This window comes from Coregonus lavaretus, assembly GCF_964263955.1.
Source record: "Coregonus lavaretus genome assembly, chromosome: 12".
Classification (NCBI taxonomy): domain Eukaryota; kingdom Metazoa; phylum Chordata; class Actinopteri; order Salmoniformes; family Salmonidae; genus Coregonus; species Coregonus lavaretus.
The window spans coordinates 5,441,597-5,461,449 of NC_139999.1; the positions used below are offsets into that span (position 1 = coordinate 5,441,597).

Here is a 19,853-nt window from a genome sequence, read left to right on the forward strand (position 1 = left end):
GGGGCACCGGCTAGTTGAGGTAGTTGAGGTAATATGTACATGTGGGTAGAGTTAAAGTGACTATGCATAAATAATTGCCTACCGAGTGGCGCAGTGGTCTAAGGCACTGCATCGCGGTGCTAGCTGTGCCACTAGAGATCCTGGTTTGAATCCAGGCTCTGTTGTAGCCGACCGGGAGACCCATGGGGCGGTGCACAATTGGCCCAGTGTAGGGGAGGGAATGGCCGGCAGGGATGTAGCTCAGTTGGTAGAGCATGGCGTTTGCAACGCCAGGGTTGTGGGTTCGATTCCCACGGGGGGGCAGTATGAAAAATAAAATAATGTATGCACTCACTAACTGTAAGTCGCTCTGGATAAGAGCGTCTGCTAAATGACTAAAATGTAATAATTAACAGAGTAGCAGCAGCGTAAAAAGATGGGGTGGGAGTGCAAATAGTCTGGGTAGCCATGATTAGCTGTTCAGGAGTCTTATGGCTTGGGGGTAGAAGCTGTTGAGAAGCCTTCTGGACCTAGACTTGGCGCTCCGGTACCGTTTGCCGTGCGGTAGCAGAGAGAACAATCTATGACTAGGGTGGCTGGAGTCTTCGACCATTTTGAGGGCCTTCCTCTGACACCGCCTGGTATAGAGGTCCTGGATGGCAGGAAGCTTTGCCCCAGTGATATACTGGGCCGTACGCACTACCCTCTGTAGCGCCTTGCGGTCTGTCTCCAGACTCCTTTCCGGAGGTAATAAAGTACACATACCTTTACAAAGGAGGAGTGAGGGACACGCACTTTCAGGATCACATCAGTGTATCTCTGTGGCTGTTGCACCGGGACGTCCCACGGAGGGGGGCTCATCCCGTACTGAGGTCCGTCGACCACCTGGCCTGGGAGATGGGAGGAAGAGGAAGAAATACTCATTTAGCACAGAGTGCTGTGGATACCTCGCCTGGTTGCAGATCCGTGTGTGCTGTAGTTAAGCCAACTGTGTTGTCATGCGTTGTCGTGCCTTACATTACACGCCCTACACGTACTGTATAGGAAGAACCTGGAACTCCACTCAGAAATGTGTGTATTTTGTAACTGACAGCAATATGTCCGTTTCTGACGAACACCTTGTCTAGTTATTTGAAACAGACAAAAAGCTGTCCTGAGACAGTATTACTTTACCAGTATATGGCTCCATCTCCCAGGCACTGGATCTGGACTCAGTGTACGTCTCCAAACGATACTACCAACAAGAGGTTTCATAAGAGATACTACCAACAAGAGGTTTCATAAGAGATACTACCAACAAGAGGTTTCATAAGACATACTACCAACAAGAGGTTTCATAAGACATACTACCAACAAGAGGTTTCATAAGAGATACTACCAACAAGAGGTTTCATAAGAGATACTACCAACAAGAGGTTTCATAAGACATACTACCAACAAGAGGTTTCATAAGACATACTACCAACAAGAGGTTTCATAAGAGATACTACCAACAAGAGGTTTCATAAGAGATACTACCAACAAGAGGTTTCATAAGAGATACTACCAACAAGAGGTTTCATAAGAGATACTACCAACAAGAGGTTTCATAAGAGATACTACCAACAAGAGGTTTCATAAGACATACTACCAACAAGAGGTTTCATAAGAGTTTCATAAGACATACTACCAACAAGAGGTTTCATAAGAGATACTACCAACAAGAGGTTTCATAAGAGATACTATCAACAAGAGGTTTCATAAGAGTTTCATAAGACATACTACCAACAAGAGGTTTCATAAGAGATACTACCAACAAGAGGTTTCATAAGAGATACTACCAACAAGAGGTTTCATAAGAGATACTACCAACAAGAGGTTTCATAAGACATACTATCAACAAGAGGTTTCATAAGAGATACTACCAACAAGAGGTTTCATAAGAGATACTACCAACAAGAGGTTTCATAAGAGATACTACCAACAAGAGGTTTCATAAGAGATACTACCAACAAGAGGTTTCATAAGAGATACTACCAACAAGAGGTTTCATAAGAGATACTACCAACAAGAGGTTTCATAAGAGATACTACCAACAAGAGGTTTCATAAGACATACTATCAACAAGAGGTTTCATAAGACATACTACCAACAAGAGGTTTCATAAGAGATACTACCAACAAGAGGTTTCATAAGAGATACTACCAACAAGAGGTTTCATAAGACATAAAAAATTAAATGAAAATTAAATGACTAAAATGTAAAATGTAAATACTACCAACATCGGGTCTAGCATGAAGGGCTCGTTAGCAGACCTACCCGATACATTGTGATGGGTTGTAACTCCTTGAAGGTCAGGTTTCTGGCAGGCTTGCTGCTTTTGGACCACTTGGAGCCCACAAACCTCAGGAGAGCTTCTCTGGCTACATCCTCTGACACTTGAGGCACCCTGTAGAATACAGTCAGATCCAAAAGTATTGGTGCCCTTGATAGAATTGCAATAAAATGCAAATTAATTACTTTAAAATCATACAATGTGATTTTCTGGATTTTTGTATTAGATTCCGTCTCTCACAGTTGAAGTGTACTACCTATGATAAAAAATTACAGACCTCTACGTGCTTTGTAAGTAGGAAAACCTGCAAAATCGGCAGTGTATCAAATACTTGTTCTCCCCACTGTACATAACAGTCAGATCCAAAAGTATTGACGCCCTTGATAGAGATGAGCAAAAAATAGTGTATAAAATAAATAATATAAATACTGAGATATATTGTATGCTCAAACAAATGAAAAAAGTATATATTATACTAGTACAATCGCTCAAATAAATAGATTTTTTATTAACAAGTAAAAAATAAAAAAATCTCAAAAAGATATGGGTCAAAATTATTGGCACCCCTAATAATAAATACAATCAAACACAATTAAATTGGAATTCTACTTTTTTTTTTATGTATCTCAGCAGTTTTTTTTTATGTATTATATTTTTTTTTTTATCATCACTGTACGTCTAATAAATCACTGTGTGTGTTTATTTCATGAAAATAACTCCGAATACATGTTTTATCATTTATTTCCCTGAACCTCCTTTTGCCAATGGCATAATCGTCTGATCGTGAGGGCGTGTTGATATAAATGTTTCTATATTTACATACACAGCCCTGATTGGCAGATAGGATCGTCTAGAATCTAGAGCAGGGGTGTCAAACATACGGCCCGCGGGCCGGATCAGGCCCGCAAACGGGTTTAATCCGGCCCGCGAGATGGTTAAAAAAATATATATATATATATATATATATATATTTTTTTTTAAGTATAAAAATGCGCTGCAATTTTTCAATAAAATAAACTGCTGTTCCAATTGGGTCCACTGGATGGCGCAATAGCAATTGTGTTAAGCAAGCGAACTGTTTATACCGGGGCAGAGCAAGTAGGTCAAGCACGTGCAGCCAATGAGCTACTTTGTTTTGCCCGCGATATTTATTACGGCTTCTACTTTTAACATTATGTGCTTTGGCACCCTCATTGCCCCAATATGTCTCTGTCAAAAAAGAGAAAAGTGGACGCAGAGTGCAGAGTGTTCCAAGAAAAATGGTCATCCTATTTAATCACGGAATTGAATGGGAAAGCTGTGTGTTTGGTGTGTTCAGAGCATGTTGCAGTGCTGAAAGAATATAACCTTCGTCGCCACTATGTGAGTCTTCATGCCAACAAATATGACAACTTTCAAGGACAGCGGAGATGAGAGAAGGTGAATGAACTGTTGGCGGGTCTGAAGAAACAGCAGTCTGTGTTTACTCACAGCCGAGACATCAGTGACGCTGCAGTGAAAGCTAGCTACCTCATTGCTAATGAAATCGCAGTGGCTTCAAAACCATTTAGTGAGGGTGAATTTGTAAAAACATGCATGATGAAGGCAGCGGAGATTGTGTGCCCTGAAAAGCGGCAGGCTTTTGCAAATATCAGCCTGACAAGAAACACAGTTGCAGACAGGATTTCCGATCTTTCAGTGGATTTGGACAGCCAGTTGAAGCAAAAAGTAAAGTCATTTATTGCGTTTTCGGTTGCAATTGATGAAAGCACGGACATTACAGATGTTGCACAACTGGCCATTTTTTCCTCCGCGGAGTTGATGACACATTGACCGTCACCGAGGAGTTCGTGGAGTTGGTGCCGATGACAGATACAACGACAGCAGCTGATATTTTTACCGCACTCGTCGGCGCGCTGGACAGGGTCGGAGTGGACTGGTCCCGCGCTGTCAGCCTGGCTACAGATGGTGCGCCCTCAATGATCGGGAAAAAAGCAGGCGTTGTGACAAAGTTCAGAGAGAAAGTGCAATCTGCAAATGGAGGACGTGATTTTTTGACTTTTCACTGTATTTTGCACCAGGAGGCTTTGTGTTGCAAGTCATTAAAGATGGATAACGTCATGAAGGTGGTCATCCAAACTGTTAATTTCATCCGATCCAGAAGCCTGAATCACCGTCAGTTGACAGCCTTCTCAGAGAGAAAGACCACATCTATGGCCTGCCATACCACACTGAGGTAAGATGGTTAAGCCGAGGTGCTGTGCTGAGGCGTTTCTTTGATTTACGAGAAGAAATTGAACAGTTCATGGAAGAAAAGGGCAAACCAGTGTTAGAATTTCATTCCGCAGAATGGATGCCGGACCTTGCATTTATGGTGGATGTTACAGAGCACCTGAATAACTTGAACAAACAGCTGCAAGGGCGCAACAAAGTTGTCACGCAGTATTATGACAGCATACGTTCTTTCAAGTTGAAGCTGTCATTGTGGGAGACGCAACTTGCCGGTGGTGATGCAGCTCACTTCCCCTGTCTGAAAAATGTGTGCGCGACCCAACATGTGGCAGACATGAAGCGGTTCAAAGATAAAATAACTGGACTGTTACGGGAGTTTGAGCAACGCTTTCAGATTTATGTTTATATGTTTTTATGTTGATGTGCTATTGTTTTTAATTGATTTTATTTTATTTGTATATTTAACCTATTCTTGACTCTGTGGTTCTTGCACTTGTTTGGGGAACAGGATTTCATTATTTTTATCTACATTTCTGCCTGAGAAATGACACCCTGATATAGTTCTGTGATCTGTGATATACTTCTGTGAATCACTGAGGCATTGTGTGTTTGTGTGTTCTTTGTCCTCAGAACTTTCAAATAACTTGAGGTGTTTTATGATTAATAGTGATGTTGTGCTTTTGGACACTGTCCTCAGGCTCCAGCTTTATGTTGTATGTTGATCGTATTAAAACAAAGAAAACAATCTGAAGTTGTTGTTTTTAAGTTATATATACCATGATTTTTCCGGTCCGGCCCACTTGGGAATAGATTTTCCTCCATGTGGCCCCTGAGCTAAAATGAGTTTGACACCCCTGGACTAGAGCCTACACCGCTTACCTCTTCAAAGTAGGAGGATACATATGCAAATAAAAGATGACTGGTCATTGGTCAGAATAATCAGATCAGATTGAGACAATACAAATATTGTGGGGGCTGTTTTGTTAGACTTCAGTGTGGCTTTTGACATTATCGATCATAGTCTGCTGCTGGAAAAACTTATGTGTTATGGCTTCACACGCTGCTATGGGAGGTGCACAGTACTACATAGAGCCATGACTATTCCACATTAACTCTATTCCACATCAGGTAACTGATGCAAGTAGTAAGATCAGATTTTTAAAAAACTGATAAAAATACACCTTATGGAACAGCGGGGACTGTGAAGAGACACTCACACAGGCACAGACACACGCTTACACACACACACACGATAAGACATGCACTCTACACACACGTACACATGGATGTTGTATTGTAGATATGTGATAGTAGAGTAGTGGCCTGAGGGAACACACATAATATGTTGTGAAAAGTGTTATGAAATGTAATGTCATGTAATACACTGCTCAAAAAAATAAAGGGAACACTTAAACAACACAATGTAACTCCAAGTCAATCACACTTCTGTGAAATCAAACTGTCCACTTAGGAAGCAACACTGATTGACAATACATTTCACATGCTGTTGTGCAAATGGAATAGACAACAGGTGGAAATTATAGGCAATTAGCAAGACACCCCCAATAAAGGACTGGTTTTGCAGGTGGTGACCACAGACCACTTCTCAGTTCCTATGCTTCCTGGCTGATGTTTTGGTCACTCTTGAATGCTGGCGGTGCTTTCACTCTATTGGTAGCATGAGACGGAGTCTACAACCCACACAAGTGGCTCAGGTAGTGCAGCTCATCCAGGATGGCACATCAATGCGAGCTGTGGCAAGAAGGTTTGCTGTGTCTGTCAGCGTAGTGTCCAGAGCATGGAGGCACTACCAGGAGACAGGCCAGTACATCAGGAGACGTGGAGGAGGCCGTAGGAGGGCAACAACTCAGCAGCAGGACTGCTACCTCCGCCTTTGTGCAAGGAGGAGCAGGAGGAGCACTGCCAGAGCCCTGCAAAATGACCTCCAGCAGGCCACAAATGTGCATGTGTCTGCTCAAACGGTCAGAAACAGACTCCATGAGGGTGGTATGAGGGCCCGACGTCCACAGGTGGGGGTTGTGCTTACAGCCCAACACCGTGCAGGATGTTTGGCATTTGCCAGAGAACACCAAGATTGGCAAATTCGCCACTGGCGCCCTGTGCTCTTCACAGATGAAAGCAGGTTCACACTGAGCACGTGACAGACATGACAGAGTCTGGAGACGCCGTGGAGAACGTTCTGCTGCCTGCAACATCCTCCAGCATGACCGGTTTGGCGGTGGGTCAGTCATGGTGTGGGGTGGCATTTCTTTGGGGGGCCGCACAGCCCTCCATGTGCTCGCCAGAGGTAGCCTGACTGCCATTAGGTACCGAGATGAGATCCTCAGACCCCTTGTGAGACCATATGCTGGTGCGGTTGGCCCTGGGTTCCTCCTAATGCAAGACAATGCTAGAACTCATGTGGCTGGAGTGTGTCAGCAGTTCCTGCAAGAGGAAGGCATTGATGCTATGGACTGGCCCGCCCGTTCCCCAGACCTGAATCCAATTGAGCACATCTGGAACATCATGTCTCGCTCCATCCACCAACGCCACGTTGCACCACAGACTGTCCAGGAGTTGGCGGATGCTTTAGTCCAGGTCTGGGAGGAGATCCCTCAGGAGAACATCCGCCACCTCATTAGGAGCATGCCCAGGCATTGTAGGGAGGTCATACAGGCACGTGGAGGCCACACACACTACTGAGCCTCATTTTGACTTGTTTTAAGGACATTACATCAAAGTTGGATCAGCCTGTAGTGTGGTTTCCCACCCTTAATTTTGAGGGTGACTCCAAATCCAGACCTCCATGGGATGATACATTTGATTTCCATTGATAATTTTTGTGTGATTTTGTTGTCAGCACATTCAACTATGTAAAGAAAAAAGTATTTAATAAGATTATTTCATTCATTCAGATCTAGGATGTGTTATTTTAGTGTTCCCTTTATATTTTTGAGCAGTGTATATTAAATTGTATATAACTGCCTTAATGTTGCTGGACCCCAGGAAGAGTAGCTGCTGCCTTGGCAGGAACTAATGGGGATCCTTAATAAATACAAATACAAATGTCATGCTGTGTGCCAAAAACTCCATGACACCTGAGCATCCACAAAGAAATGGCTAATTGACCGCAAAATTAAGTCTCCGGACTTGGATCCCACTGAAAACCTGTGCAAACAAAGGATATCAAGGATCTGGAAAGATTCTGTATGGAGGAATGGTCTACGACCCCTCCTTTTTAGAAAAAGGCTCAGTGCCGTTATACAGTTTTATTACGGTAGTCTGGGGTGTAGTACTACAGTACTGTAGTCTGGGGTGTAGTAGTACAGTACTGTAGTCTGGGGTGTAGTACTACAGTACTGTAGTCTGGGGTGTAGTACTACAGTACTGTAGTCTGGGGTGTAGTAGTACAGTACTGTAGTCTGGGGTGTAGTACTACAGTACTGTAGTATGGGGTGTAGTACTACAGTACTGTAGTATGGGGTGTAGTAGTACAGTACTGTAGTCTGGGGTGTAGTACTACAGTACTGTAGTCTGGGGTGTAGTACTACAGTACTGTAGTCTGAGGTGTAGTACTACAGTACTGTAGTCTGGGGTGTAGTAGTACAGTACTGTAGTCTGGGGTGTAGTACTACAGTACTGTAGTCTGGGGTGTAGTAGTACAGTACTGTAGTCTGGGGTGTAGTACTACAGTACTGTAGTCTGGGGTGTAGTACTACAGTACTGTAGTCTGAGGTGTAGTACTACAGTACTGTAGTCTGGGGTGTAGTAGTACAGTACTGTAGTCTGGGGTGTAGTACTACAGTACTGTAGTCTGGGGTGTAGTAGTACAGTACTGTAGTCTGGGGTGTAGTACTACAGTACTGTAGTCTGGGGTGTAGTAGTACAGTACTGTAGTCTGGGGTGTAGTAGTACAGTACTGTAGTCTGGGGTGTAGTACTACAGTACTGTAGTCTGGGGTGTAGTACTACAGTGCTGTAGTCTGGGGTGTAGTACTACAGTGCTGTAGTCTGGGGTGTAGTAGTACAGTACTGTAGTCTGGGGTGTAGTAGTACAGTACTGTAGTCTGGGGTGTAGTACCACAGTACTGTAGTCTGGGGTGTAGTACTACAGTACTGTAGTCTGGGGTGTAGTACTACAGTACTGTAGTCTGGGGTGTAGTAGTACAGTACTGTAGTCTGGGGTGTAGTACTACAGTACTGTAGTCTGGGGTGTAGTAGTACAGTACTGTAGTCTGGGGTGTAGTACTACAGTACTGTAGTCTGGGGTGTAGTACTACAGTACTGTAGTCTGGGGTGTAGTACTACAGTACTGTAGTCTGGGGTGTAGTACTACAGTACTGTAGTCTGGGGTGTAGTACTACAGTACTGTAGTCTGGGGTGTAGTAGTACAGTGCTGTAGTATGGGGTGTAGTACTACAGTACTGTAGTCTGGGGTGTAGTACTACAGTACTGTAGTCTGGGGTGTAGTAGTACAGTACTGTAGTCTGGGGTGTAGTAGTACAGTACTGTAGTCTGGGGTGTAGTAGTACAGTACTGTAGTCTGGGGTGTAGTAGTACAGTACTGTAGTCTGGGGTGTAGTACTACAGTACTGTAGTCTGGGGTGTAGTACTACAGTACTGTAGTCTGGGGTGTAGTACTACAGTACTGTAGTCTGGGGTGTAGTAGTACAGTGCTGTAGTCTGGGGTGTAGTACTACAGTACTGTAGTCTGGGGTGTAGTACTACAGTGCTGTAGTCTGGGGTGTAGTACTACAGTACTGTAGTCTGGGGTGTAGTACTACAGTGCTGTAGTCTGGGGTGTACTAGTACAGTGCTGTAGTCTGGGGTGTAGTACTACAGTACTGTAGTCTGGGGTGTAGTATTACAGTGCTGTAGTCTGGGGTGTAGTAGTACAGTACTGTAGTCTGAGGTGTAGTACTACAGTACTGTAGTCTGGGGTGTAGTAGTACAGTACTGTAGTCTGGGGTGTAGTACTACAGTACTGTAGTCTGGGGTGTAGTACTACAGTACTGTAGTCTGGGGTGTAGTACTACAGTACTGTAGTCTGGGGTGTAGTACCACAGTACTGTAGTCTGGGGTGTAGTACTACAGTACTGTAGTCTGGGGTGTAGTACTACAGTACTGTAGTCTGGGGTGTAGTACTACAGTACTGTAGTCTGGGGTGTAGTACTGCAGTACTGTAGTCTGGGGTGTAGTACTACAGTACTGTAGTCTGGGGTGTAGTACTACAGTACTGTAGTCTGGGGTGTAGTACTACAGTACTGTAGTCTGGGGTGTAGTACCACAGTACTGTAGTCTGGGGTGTAGTACTACAGTACTGTAGTCTGGGGTGTAGTAGTACAGTACTGTAGTCTGGGGTGTAGTAGTACAGTACTGTAGTCTGGGGTGTAGTACTACAGTACTGTAGTCTGGGGTGTAGTAGTACAGTACTGTAGTCTGGGGTGTAGTACTACAGTACTGTAGTCTGGGGTGTACTAGTACAGTGCTGTAGTCTGGGGTGTAGTACTACAGTACTGTAGTCTGGGGTGTAGTAGTACAGTACTGTAGTCTGGGGTGTAGTAGTACAGTACTGTAGTCTGGGGTGTAGTACTACAGTACTGTAGTCTGGGGTGTACTAGTACAGTGCTGTAGTCTGGGGTGTAGTAGTACAGTACTGTAGTCTGGGGTGTAGTAGTACAGTACTATAGTCTGGGGTGTAGTAGTACAGTACTGTAGTCTGGGGTGTAGTACTACAGTACTGTAGTCTGGGGTGTAGTAGTACAGTACTGTAGTCTGGGGTGTAGTAGTACAGTAATGTAGTCTGGGGTGTAGTAGTACAGTACTGTAGTCTGGGGTGTAGTAGTACAGTACTGTAGTCTGGGGTGTAGTAGTACAGTACTGTAGTCTGGGGTGTAGTACTACAGTACTGTAGTCTGGGGTGTAGTACTACAGTACTGTAGTCTGGGGTGTAGTACTACAGTACTGTAGTCTGGGGTGTAGTACTACAGTACTGTAGTCTGGGGTGTAGTACTACAGTACTGTAGTCTGGGGTGTAGTACTGCAGTACTGTAGTCTGGGGTGTAGTACTACAGTACTGTAGTCTGGGGTGTAGTACTACAGTACTGTAGTCTGGGGTGTAGTACTACAGTACTGTAGTCTGGGGTGTAGTACCACAGTACTGTAGTCTGGGGTGTAGTACTACAGTACTGTAGTCTGGGGTGTAGTACTACAGTACTGTAGTCTGGGGTGTAGTAGTACAGTACTGTAGTCTGGGGTGTAGTACTACAGTACTGTAGTCTGGGGTGTAGTAGTACAGTACTGTAGTCTGGGGTGTAGTACTACAGTACTGTAGTCTGGGGTGTACTAGTACAGTGCTGTAGTCTGGGGTGTAGTACTACAGTACTGTAGTCTGGGGTGTAGTACTACAGTACTGTAGTCTGGGGTGTAGTACTACAGTACTGTAGTCTGGGGTGTAGTAGTACAGTACTGTAGTCTGGGGTGTAGTACTACAGTACTGTAGTCTGGGGTGTAGTACTACAGTACTGTAGTCTGGGGTGTAGTACTACAGTACTGTAGTCTGGGGTGTAGTAGTACAGTACTGTAGTCTGGGGTGTAGTACTACAGTACTGTAGTCTGGGGTGTAGTAGTACAGTACTGTAGTCTGGGGTGTAGTACTACAGTACTGTAGTCTGGGGTGTAGTACTACAGTACTGTAGTCTGGGGTGTAGTAGTACAGTGCTGTAGTCTGGGGTGTAGTAGTACAGTACTGTAGTCTGGGGTGTAGTACTACAGTACTGTAGTCTGGGGTGTAGTACTACAGTGCTGTAGTCTGGGGTGTAGTACTACAGTACTGTAGTCTGGGGTGTAGTAGTACAGTGCTGTAGTCTGGGGTGTAGTAGTACAGTGCTGTAGTCTGGGGTGTAGTACTACAGTACTGTAGTCTGGGGTGTAGTAGTACAGTACTGTAGTCTGGGGTGTAGTAGTACAGTACTGTAGTCTGGGGTGTAGTAGTACAGTACTGTAGTCTGGGGTGTAGTACTACAGTACTGTAGTCTGGGGTGTAGTAGTACAGTACTGTAGTCTGGGGTGTAGTACCACAGTACTGTAGTCTGGGGTGTAGTACTACAGTACTGTAGTCTGGGGTGTAGTAGTACAGTACTGTAGTCTGGGGTGTAGTAGTACAGTACTGTAGTCTGGGGTGTAGTAGTACAGTACTGTAGTCTGGGGTGTAGTACTACAGTACTGTAGTCTGGGGTGTAGTACTACAGTACTGTAGTCTGGGGTGTAGTAGTACAGTACTGTAGTCTGGGGTGTAGTACTACAGTACTGTAGTCTGGGGTATAGTACTACAGTACTGTAGTCTGGGGTGTAGTACTACAGTACTGTAGTCTGGGGTGTAGTAGTACAGTACTGTAGTCTGGGGTGTAGTACTACAGTACTGTAGTCTGGGGTGTAGTAGTACAGTACTGTAGTCTGGGGTGTAGTACTACAGTACTGTAGTCTGGGGTGTAGTAGTACAGTGCTGTAGTCTGGGGTGTAGTAGTACAGTACTGTAGTCTGGGGTGTAGTACTACAGTACTGTAGTCTGGGGTGTAGTACTACAGTGCTGTAGTCTGGGGTGTAGTACTACAGTACTGTAGTCTGGGGTGTAGTAGTACAGTGCTGTAGTCTGGGGTGTAGTAGTACAGTGCTGTAGTCTGGGGTGTAGTACTACAGTACTGTAGTCTGGGGTGTAGTAGTACAGTACTGTAGTCTGGGGTGTAGTAGTACAGTACTGTAGTCTGGGGTGTAGTAGTACAGTACTGTAGTCTGGGGTGTAGTACTACAGTACTGTAGTCTGGGGTGTAGTAGTACAGTACTGTAGTCTGGGGTGTAGTACCACAGTACTGTAGTCTGGGGTGTAGTACTACAGTACTGTAGTCTGGGGTGTAGTACTACAGTACTGTAGTCTGGGGTGTAGTAGTACAGTACTGTAGTCTGGGGTGTAGTACTACAGTACTGTAGTCTGGGGTGTAGTACTACAGTACTGTAGTCTGGGGTGTAGTAGTACAGTACTGTAGTCTGGGGTGTAGTAGTACAGTACTGTAGTCTGGGGTGTAGTAGTACAGTACTGTAGTCTGGGGTGTAGTACTACAGTACTGTAGTCTGGGGTGTAGTAGTACAGTACTGTAGTCTGGGGTGTAGTAGTACAGTACTGTAGTCTGGGGTGTAGTAGTACAGTACTGTAGTCTGGGGTGTAGTACTACAGTACTGTAGTCTGGGGTGTAGTACTACAGTACTGTAGTCTGGGGTGTAGTACTACAGTACTGTAGTCTGGGGTGTAGTACTACAGTACTGTAGTCTGGGGTGTAGTACTACAGTACTGTAGTCTGGGGTGTAGTACTGCAGTACTGTAGTCTGGGGTGTAGTACTACAGTACTGTAGTCTGGGGTGTAGTACTACAGTACTGTAGTCTGGGGTGTAGTACTACAGTACTGTAGTCTGGGGTGTAGTAGTACAGTACTGTAGTCTGGGGTGTAGTACTACAGTACTGTAGTCTGGGGTGTAGTACTACAGTACTGTAGTCTGGGGTGTAGTAGTACAGTACTGTAGTCTGGGGTGTAGTACTACAGTACTGTAGTCTGGGGTGTACTAGTACAGTGCTGTAGTCTGGGGTGTAGTACTACAGTACTGTAGTCTGGGGTGTAGTACTACAGTACTGTAGTCTGGGGTGTAGTACTACAGTACTGTAGTCTGGGGTGTAGTACTACAGTACTGTAGTCTGGGGTGTAGTAGTACAGTACTGTAGTCTGGGGTGTAGTACTACAGTACTGTAGTCTGGGGTGTAGTACTACAGTACTGTAGTCTGGGGTGTAGTAGTACAGTACTGTAGTCTGGGGTGTAGTAGTACAGTACTGTAGTCTGGGGTGTAGTAGTACAGTACTGTAGTCTGGGGTGTAGTACTACAGTACTGTAGTCTGGGGTGTAGTAGTACAGTACTGTAGTCTGGGGTGTAGTAGTACAGTACTGTAGTCTGGGGTGTAGTAGTACAGTACTGTAGTCTGGGGTGTAGTACTACAGTACTGTAGTCTGGGGTGTAGTACTACAGTACTGTAGTCTGGGGTGTAGTACTACAGTACTGTAGTCTGGGGTGTAGTACTACAGTACTGTAGTCTGAGGTGTAGTACTACAGTACTGTAGTCTGGGGTGTAGTAGTACAGTACTGTAGTCTGGGGTGTAGTACTACAGTACTGTAGTCTGGGGTGTAGTAGTACAGTACTGTAGTCTGGGGTGTAGTACTACAGTACTGTAGTCTGGGGTGTAGTAGTACAGTACTGTAGTCTGGGGTGTAGTAGTACAGTACTGTAGTCTGGGGTGTAGTACTACAGTACTGTAGTCTGGGGTATAGTACTACAGTACTGTAGTCTGGGGTGTAGTACTACAGTACTGTAGTCTGGGGTGTAGTAGTACAGTACTGTAGTCTGGGGTGTAGTACTACAGTACTGTAGTCTGGGGTGTAGTAGTACAGTACTGTAGTCTGGGGTGTAGTACTACAGTACTGTAGTCTGGGGTGTAGTAGTACAGTGCTGTAGTCTGGGGTGTAGTAGTACAGTACTGTAGTCTGGGGTGTAGTACTACAGTACTGTAGTCTGGGGTGTAGTACTACAGTGCTGTAGTCTGGGGTGTAGTACTACAGTACTGTAGTCTGGGGTGTAGTAGTACAGTGCTGTAGTCTGGGGTGTAGTAGTACAGTGCTGTAGTCTGGGGCGTAGTACTACAGTACTGTAGTCTGGGGTGTAGTAGTACAGTACTGTAGTCTGGGGTGTAGTAGTACAGTACTGTAGTCTGGGGTGTAGTAGTACAGTACTGTAGTCTGGGGTGTAGTACTACAGTACTGTAGTCTGGGGTGTAGTAGTACAGTACTGTAGTCTGGGGTGTAGTACCACAGTACTGTAGTCTGGGGTGTAGTACTACAGTACTGTAGTCTGGGGTGTAGTACTACAGTACTGTAGTCTGGGGTGTAGTAGTACAGTACTGTAGTCTGGGGTGTAGTACTACAGTACTGTAGTCTGGGGTGTAGTAGTACAGTACTGTAGTCTGGGGTGTAGTACTACAGTACTGTAGTCTGGGGTGTAGTACTACAGTACTGTAGTCTGGGGTGTAGTACTACAGTACTGTAGTCTGGGGTGTAGTACTACAGTACTGTAGTCTGGGGTGTAGTACTACAGTACTGTAGTCTGGGGTGTAGTAGTACAGTGCTGTAGTCTGGGGTGTAGTACTACAGTACTGTAGTCTGGGGTGTAGTACTACAGTACTGTAGTCTGGGGTGTAGTAGTACAGTGCTGTAGTCTGGGGTGTAGTACTACAGTACTGTAGTCTGGGGTGTAGTATTACAGTGCTGTACTCTGGGGTGTAGTAGTACAGTACTGTAGTCTGAGGTGTAGTACTACAGTACTGTAGTCTGGGGTGTAGTAGTACAGTACTGTAGTCTGGGGTGTAGTACTACAGTACTGTAGTCTGGGGTGTAGTACTACAGTACTGTAGTCTGGGGTGTAGTACTACAGTACTGTAGTCTGGGGTGTAGTACTACAGTACTGTAGTCTGGGGTGTAGTACTGCAGTACTGTAGTCTGGGGTGTAGTACTACAGTACTGTAGTCTGGGGTGTAGTACTACAGTACTGTAGTCTGGGGTGCAGTACTACAGTACTGTAGTCTGGGGTGTAGTACTACAGTACTGTAGTCTGGGGTGTAGTAGTACAGTACTGTAGTCTGGGGTGTAGTACTACAGTACTGTAGTCTGGGGTGTAGTACTACAGTACTGTAGTCTGGGGTGTAGTACTACAGTACTGTAGTCTGGGGTGTACTAGTACACTGCTGTAGTCTGGGGTGTAGTACTACAGTACTGTAGTCTGGGGTGTAGTACTACAGTACTGTAGTCTGGGGTGTAGTACTACAGTACTGTAGTCTGGGGTGTAGTACTACAGTACTGTAGTCTGGGGTGTAGTACTACAGTACTGTAGTCTGGGGTGTAGTAATACAGTACTGTAGTCTGGGGTGTAGTACTACAGTACTGTAGTCTGGGGTGTAGTACTACAGTACTGTAGTCTGGGGTGTAGTAGTACAGTACTGTAGTCTGGGGTGTAGTAGTACAGTACTGTAGTCTGGGGTGTAGTAGTACAGTACTGTAGTCTGGGGTGTAGTAGTACAGTACTGTAGTCTGGGGTGTAGTAGTACAGTACTGTAGTCTGGGGTGTAGTACTACAGTACTGTAGTCTGGGGTGTAGTACTACAGTACTGTAGTCTGGGGTGTAGTACTACAGTACTGTAGTCTGGGGTGTAGTAGTACAGTACTGTAGTCTGGGGTGTAGTACTACAGTACTGTAGTCTGGGGTGTAGTAGTACAGTACTGTAGTCTGGGGTGTAGTACTACAGTACTGTAGTCTGGGGTGTAGTACTACAGTACTGTGGGAGGTCTAGCGGTTTTAAGCTGCTGCCTCTGGAGCACACGTATAATGTACCGCTCCCAGCATGGGTTCAAATCCGGACAACTGCTCTTTCAGCATTCCCTTTATCCAATAAACATAGAAAATACTTATATATTAAATAGTACAGTACTGTATCTAGTCTCACCTGACGTTAGGGACGGATGCATTCCTGTCATTCTCAGGTTGAGGGTTGTAGGCAGGAGGCGGCGGGTACAGCTGGTCTGTGTCTGAGGGAAATACATGCATTTCAGTCATTCATAAAGGCATTCTGGTCTCCTGTGTCTGAGGGAAATACATGCATTTCAGTCATTCATAAAGGCATTCTGGTCTCCTGTGTCTAAGGGAAATACATGCATTTCAGTCATTCATAAAGGCATTCTGGTCTCCTGTGTCTGAGGGAAATACATGCATTTCAGTCATTCATAAAGGCATTCTGGTCTCCTGTGTCTGAGGGAAATACATGCATTTCAGTCATTGATAAAGGCATTTCAGACATTCATATGAAGGCATTCATTAAGTTATTTTGGTCTTTAATCCTCAAAACAGACGGGGTAAATAAACACTAGGATCTCAAATCAAATCAAATGTTATTTGCCACATGCGCCAAATTCAACAGGTGTAGACCTTACAGTGAAATGCTTACTTACAAGCCCTTAACCAACAATGCAGTTTTAAGAAAAAAAAGTGTTAAGTAAAAAATAGATAAGTAAAAAATAAAAATAACAAATGATTAAAGAACAGCAGTAAAATAAAATAACAGTAGGGAGGCTATATATACAGTGGGTACCGGTACAGAGTTAATGTGTGGGGGCACCGGTTAGTCGAGGTAATTGAGGTAATATGTACATGTGGGTAGAGTTAAAGTGATCTACAGCCAACTCAATCACTTTGTCTGTGTCCCAAATTGCACCCTATTCCCAACACAGTGCACTACTTTTGGCCAGTGCCCACGTAGACGTCTGGTAAATTGTAGTGCACTGTGTAGGGAATAGGGTGCCTTTTCAGACCCAGACTTCGATCACGTTCAATGTTGTGTGCTGAAGTGAGTAACACAGACAGCTGAATGAGCTGATAAAGGAGGTGTTGATTATTTAGGGAGACAAACTGACTGACACTCACCCCCGCCTTTTGGCTTCTCGTACTCTGTCACACAGTTCAGTGTGTGTGTGTGTGTGTGTGTGTCTCACCTCCTCCTTTGGGCTCATCGTACCCCGTCACACAGTCTAGCCAGCCAGGAGGGGGCGCCGACGGACCCTCCTCTGGAATGTTGGGATCAAACGCTCCTGTCGATGTCAGAGGAACACAAACAGTGAGTGATGTAATCAAACCAGGGAGATACCAAATCACAAATGGGAAACATCTGGTTCATGTCCCAACTATCCATTAGGCCACGCAACGAAAAACAAGAATGAGTGTTTGTTATTGGACAAATTCCAATAGTACCTCCCCATTTCACTCTGTTTCAGACAGTCTTTTTCCCATTTGGTGCCTAATGAATATGACCCTGATATGAGTAGGACCAGGAGTCTTTCCTGACTCTAATAACTGGGGCCAGGAGTGTTTCCTGACTCTAATAACCGGGGCCAGGAGTCTTTCCTGACTCTAATAACCGGGGCCAGGAGTCTTCAAGGTTCAGGTCTGGTCAGGTCACGTGGTCAGAAGAAACCCAGTTATGACAGAGACTCAGATGTCAAGGTTCTGGTCAGGTCACATGGTCAGAAGATGTTGGATATAGGCTAGGCCCTGGTTATAGTCCAACTTAAAGGGGGTTATACTGTATGTCACAAGTTTAACAGAGCAGTAAACAAGTTTTATAAATCATTGGCTTGTGTCCAATAGGGAAGTTTGTATCTAAATAACAGTGAAGTTTCTATCTAAACAACAGTGAAGTTTCTATCTAAACAACAGTGACGTTTGTCTCTAAAAAACATTGAAGTTTCTATCTAAACCATATGGATTCATCAGTCTGCTCAGTCTCATCATTGGTAACGTTCTCGCTCAATGAGACAAACAACATTAAAACCTTAGATATAGAATTGAATAATAGAGACAAAAAAAGACACAGATGCTCTTTTGAAAACAGTCATTTTGTAATTGATCAAACAGTCTCATTATTCCGATGGTCACATCATTGGAAACTTCTCTCAATCAGGCAAATAACATTAGCTTTCATCTAACATGAGTATCTGGCAGGCTTGAGTCATGGAAATAGAGAACCCCACCACCGGCCCAGGTGACAGGCCCAGGTGACAGGCCCAGGTGACAAGCGACAGGCCCAGGTGACAGGCCCAGGTGACAGGCCCAGGCCGATAGTGGTCAAGTTCCTGAGGTTCAAGGACAAGGTAGCCGTTCTGGAAAGAGCCAAGAACTTGAGAGGAACATACATCTTCTTCAACGAGGACAATCCTGAAGTCTTGCACCAGAAGATAAAATAACCTATCCCGGCCATGAAAGCTGCCAGAGCACGTGGGGACATTGCTTACATCCGCTATGACAGGCTCATTGTCCGCCCTCCCTCCCAGAAGCCTGGAAGGGATGAGACAGCCAAGCCTATAGGTTCGTAGCTTCAACCCCACAGCACACACACACACACCAACTGATTAATGGACTGCTGAATGTATGTTTTTTTGTTGTTGTTGTTATTTTCAGTATTATGTCTATCTCTGATAGGCTACCCAGGAAAGGGCTGAAAATAGCCCATATTAATATATGTAGCCTTAGAAATAAGGTTAATGAAATCAATAACTTGCTAACATCAGATAACATTAATATATTAGCCATTTCTGAGACTCACTTGGATAATTCCTTTGATGATACAGCAGTAGCAATACAAGGATATAACATCTACAGAAGAGACAGGAACGCTTATGGGGGAGGTGTTGCTGTATATATTCAGAGCCATATCCCTGCAATGCTTAGAGAATAACTCATGTCAAGCGTCCCGTGTAGCTCAGTTGGTAGAGCATGGTGTTTGCAACGCCAGGGTTGTGGGTTCGATTCCCACGGGGGGCCAATATGAAAACGCATGCGCTCACTAACTAACTGTAAGTCGCTCTGGATAAGAGCGTCTGCTAAATGACTAAACTGTAAAAGTGTTATTGAAGTTCTGTGGTTGCAGGTTCACCTGCCTCATCTAAAGCCTGTTATTTTGGGGTGTTGCTATAGGCCACCAAGTGCTAACTGTCAGTATCTAAATAATGTGTGTGAAATGCTTGATAGTGTATGTGATGTAAACAGAGAGGTCTTGGCATGTTGAATATTGGCTGGTTTTCATCAAGCTGTCCGCTCAAGAGGAAGCTTCTCACTGTAACCAGTGTCTGTAATCTTGTTCAGGGTATTAATCAACCTACCAGGGTGTTTACAAACACTACAGGAACAAGATCATCCACATGTATTGATCACATTTTTACTAATACTGTAGAACTTTGTTCTAAAGCTGTATCCGTACCCATTGGATGTAGTGATCACAATATAGTGGCTATACTCCAGGAAAGCCAAAGTTCCAAAAGCTGGGCCTAAAATTGTGTATAAGAGATCATACAAAAGATTTTGCTGTGACTCTTATGTGGATGATGTAAAAAATATTTGTTGGTCTGATGTGATTAATAAGGAGCATCCAGACGCTGCACTTGATGAATTTATGAAATTGCTTCTTCCAATTATTGATAAACATGCACCTGTTAGGAAACTGACTGTTAGAACTGTTAAGGCTCCATGAGGAATTGAAAAACTGTCTGGTTGAAAGAGACGGGGCAAAAGGAGTGGCTAATAAGTCTGGCTGCACATCTGACTGGCTGACTTACTGCAAATAGAGAAATTATGTGATTAAACTCAACAAAAAGAAGAAGAAACTGTATTATGCACACATGACTGTAAGTCGCTTTGGATAAAAGCGTCTGCTAA

The 19,853-nt window shown here is 44.5% G+C and overlaps 1 protein-coding gene across 1 annotated transcript in view; it reads right to left on the reverse strand.

Moving 5' to 3' along the window:
- The window catches only part of LOC311138958 (protein SSUH2 homolog), a 48,846-nt gene that overhangs the window by 14,287 nt on the left and 14,706 nt on the right, over positions 1-19,853 (reverse strand). The window contains exons 2-6 of the mRNA XM_084173775.1: positions 17,138-17,233; positions 16,096-16,177; positions 2,278-2,407; positions 1,153-1,213; positions 745-869 (exon numbers count right to left, since the gene is read on the reverse strand). Coding sequence (XP_084029901.1) covers positions 745-869; positions 1,153-1,213; positions 2,278-2,407; positions 16,096-16,177; positions 17,138-17,233 — 494 coding nt within the window. The remainder of the gene's footprint in view (positions 1-744; positions 870-1,152; positions 1,214-2,277; positions 2,408-16,095; positions 16,178-17,137; positions 17,234-19,853) is intronic.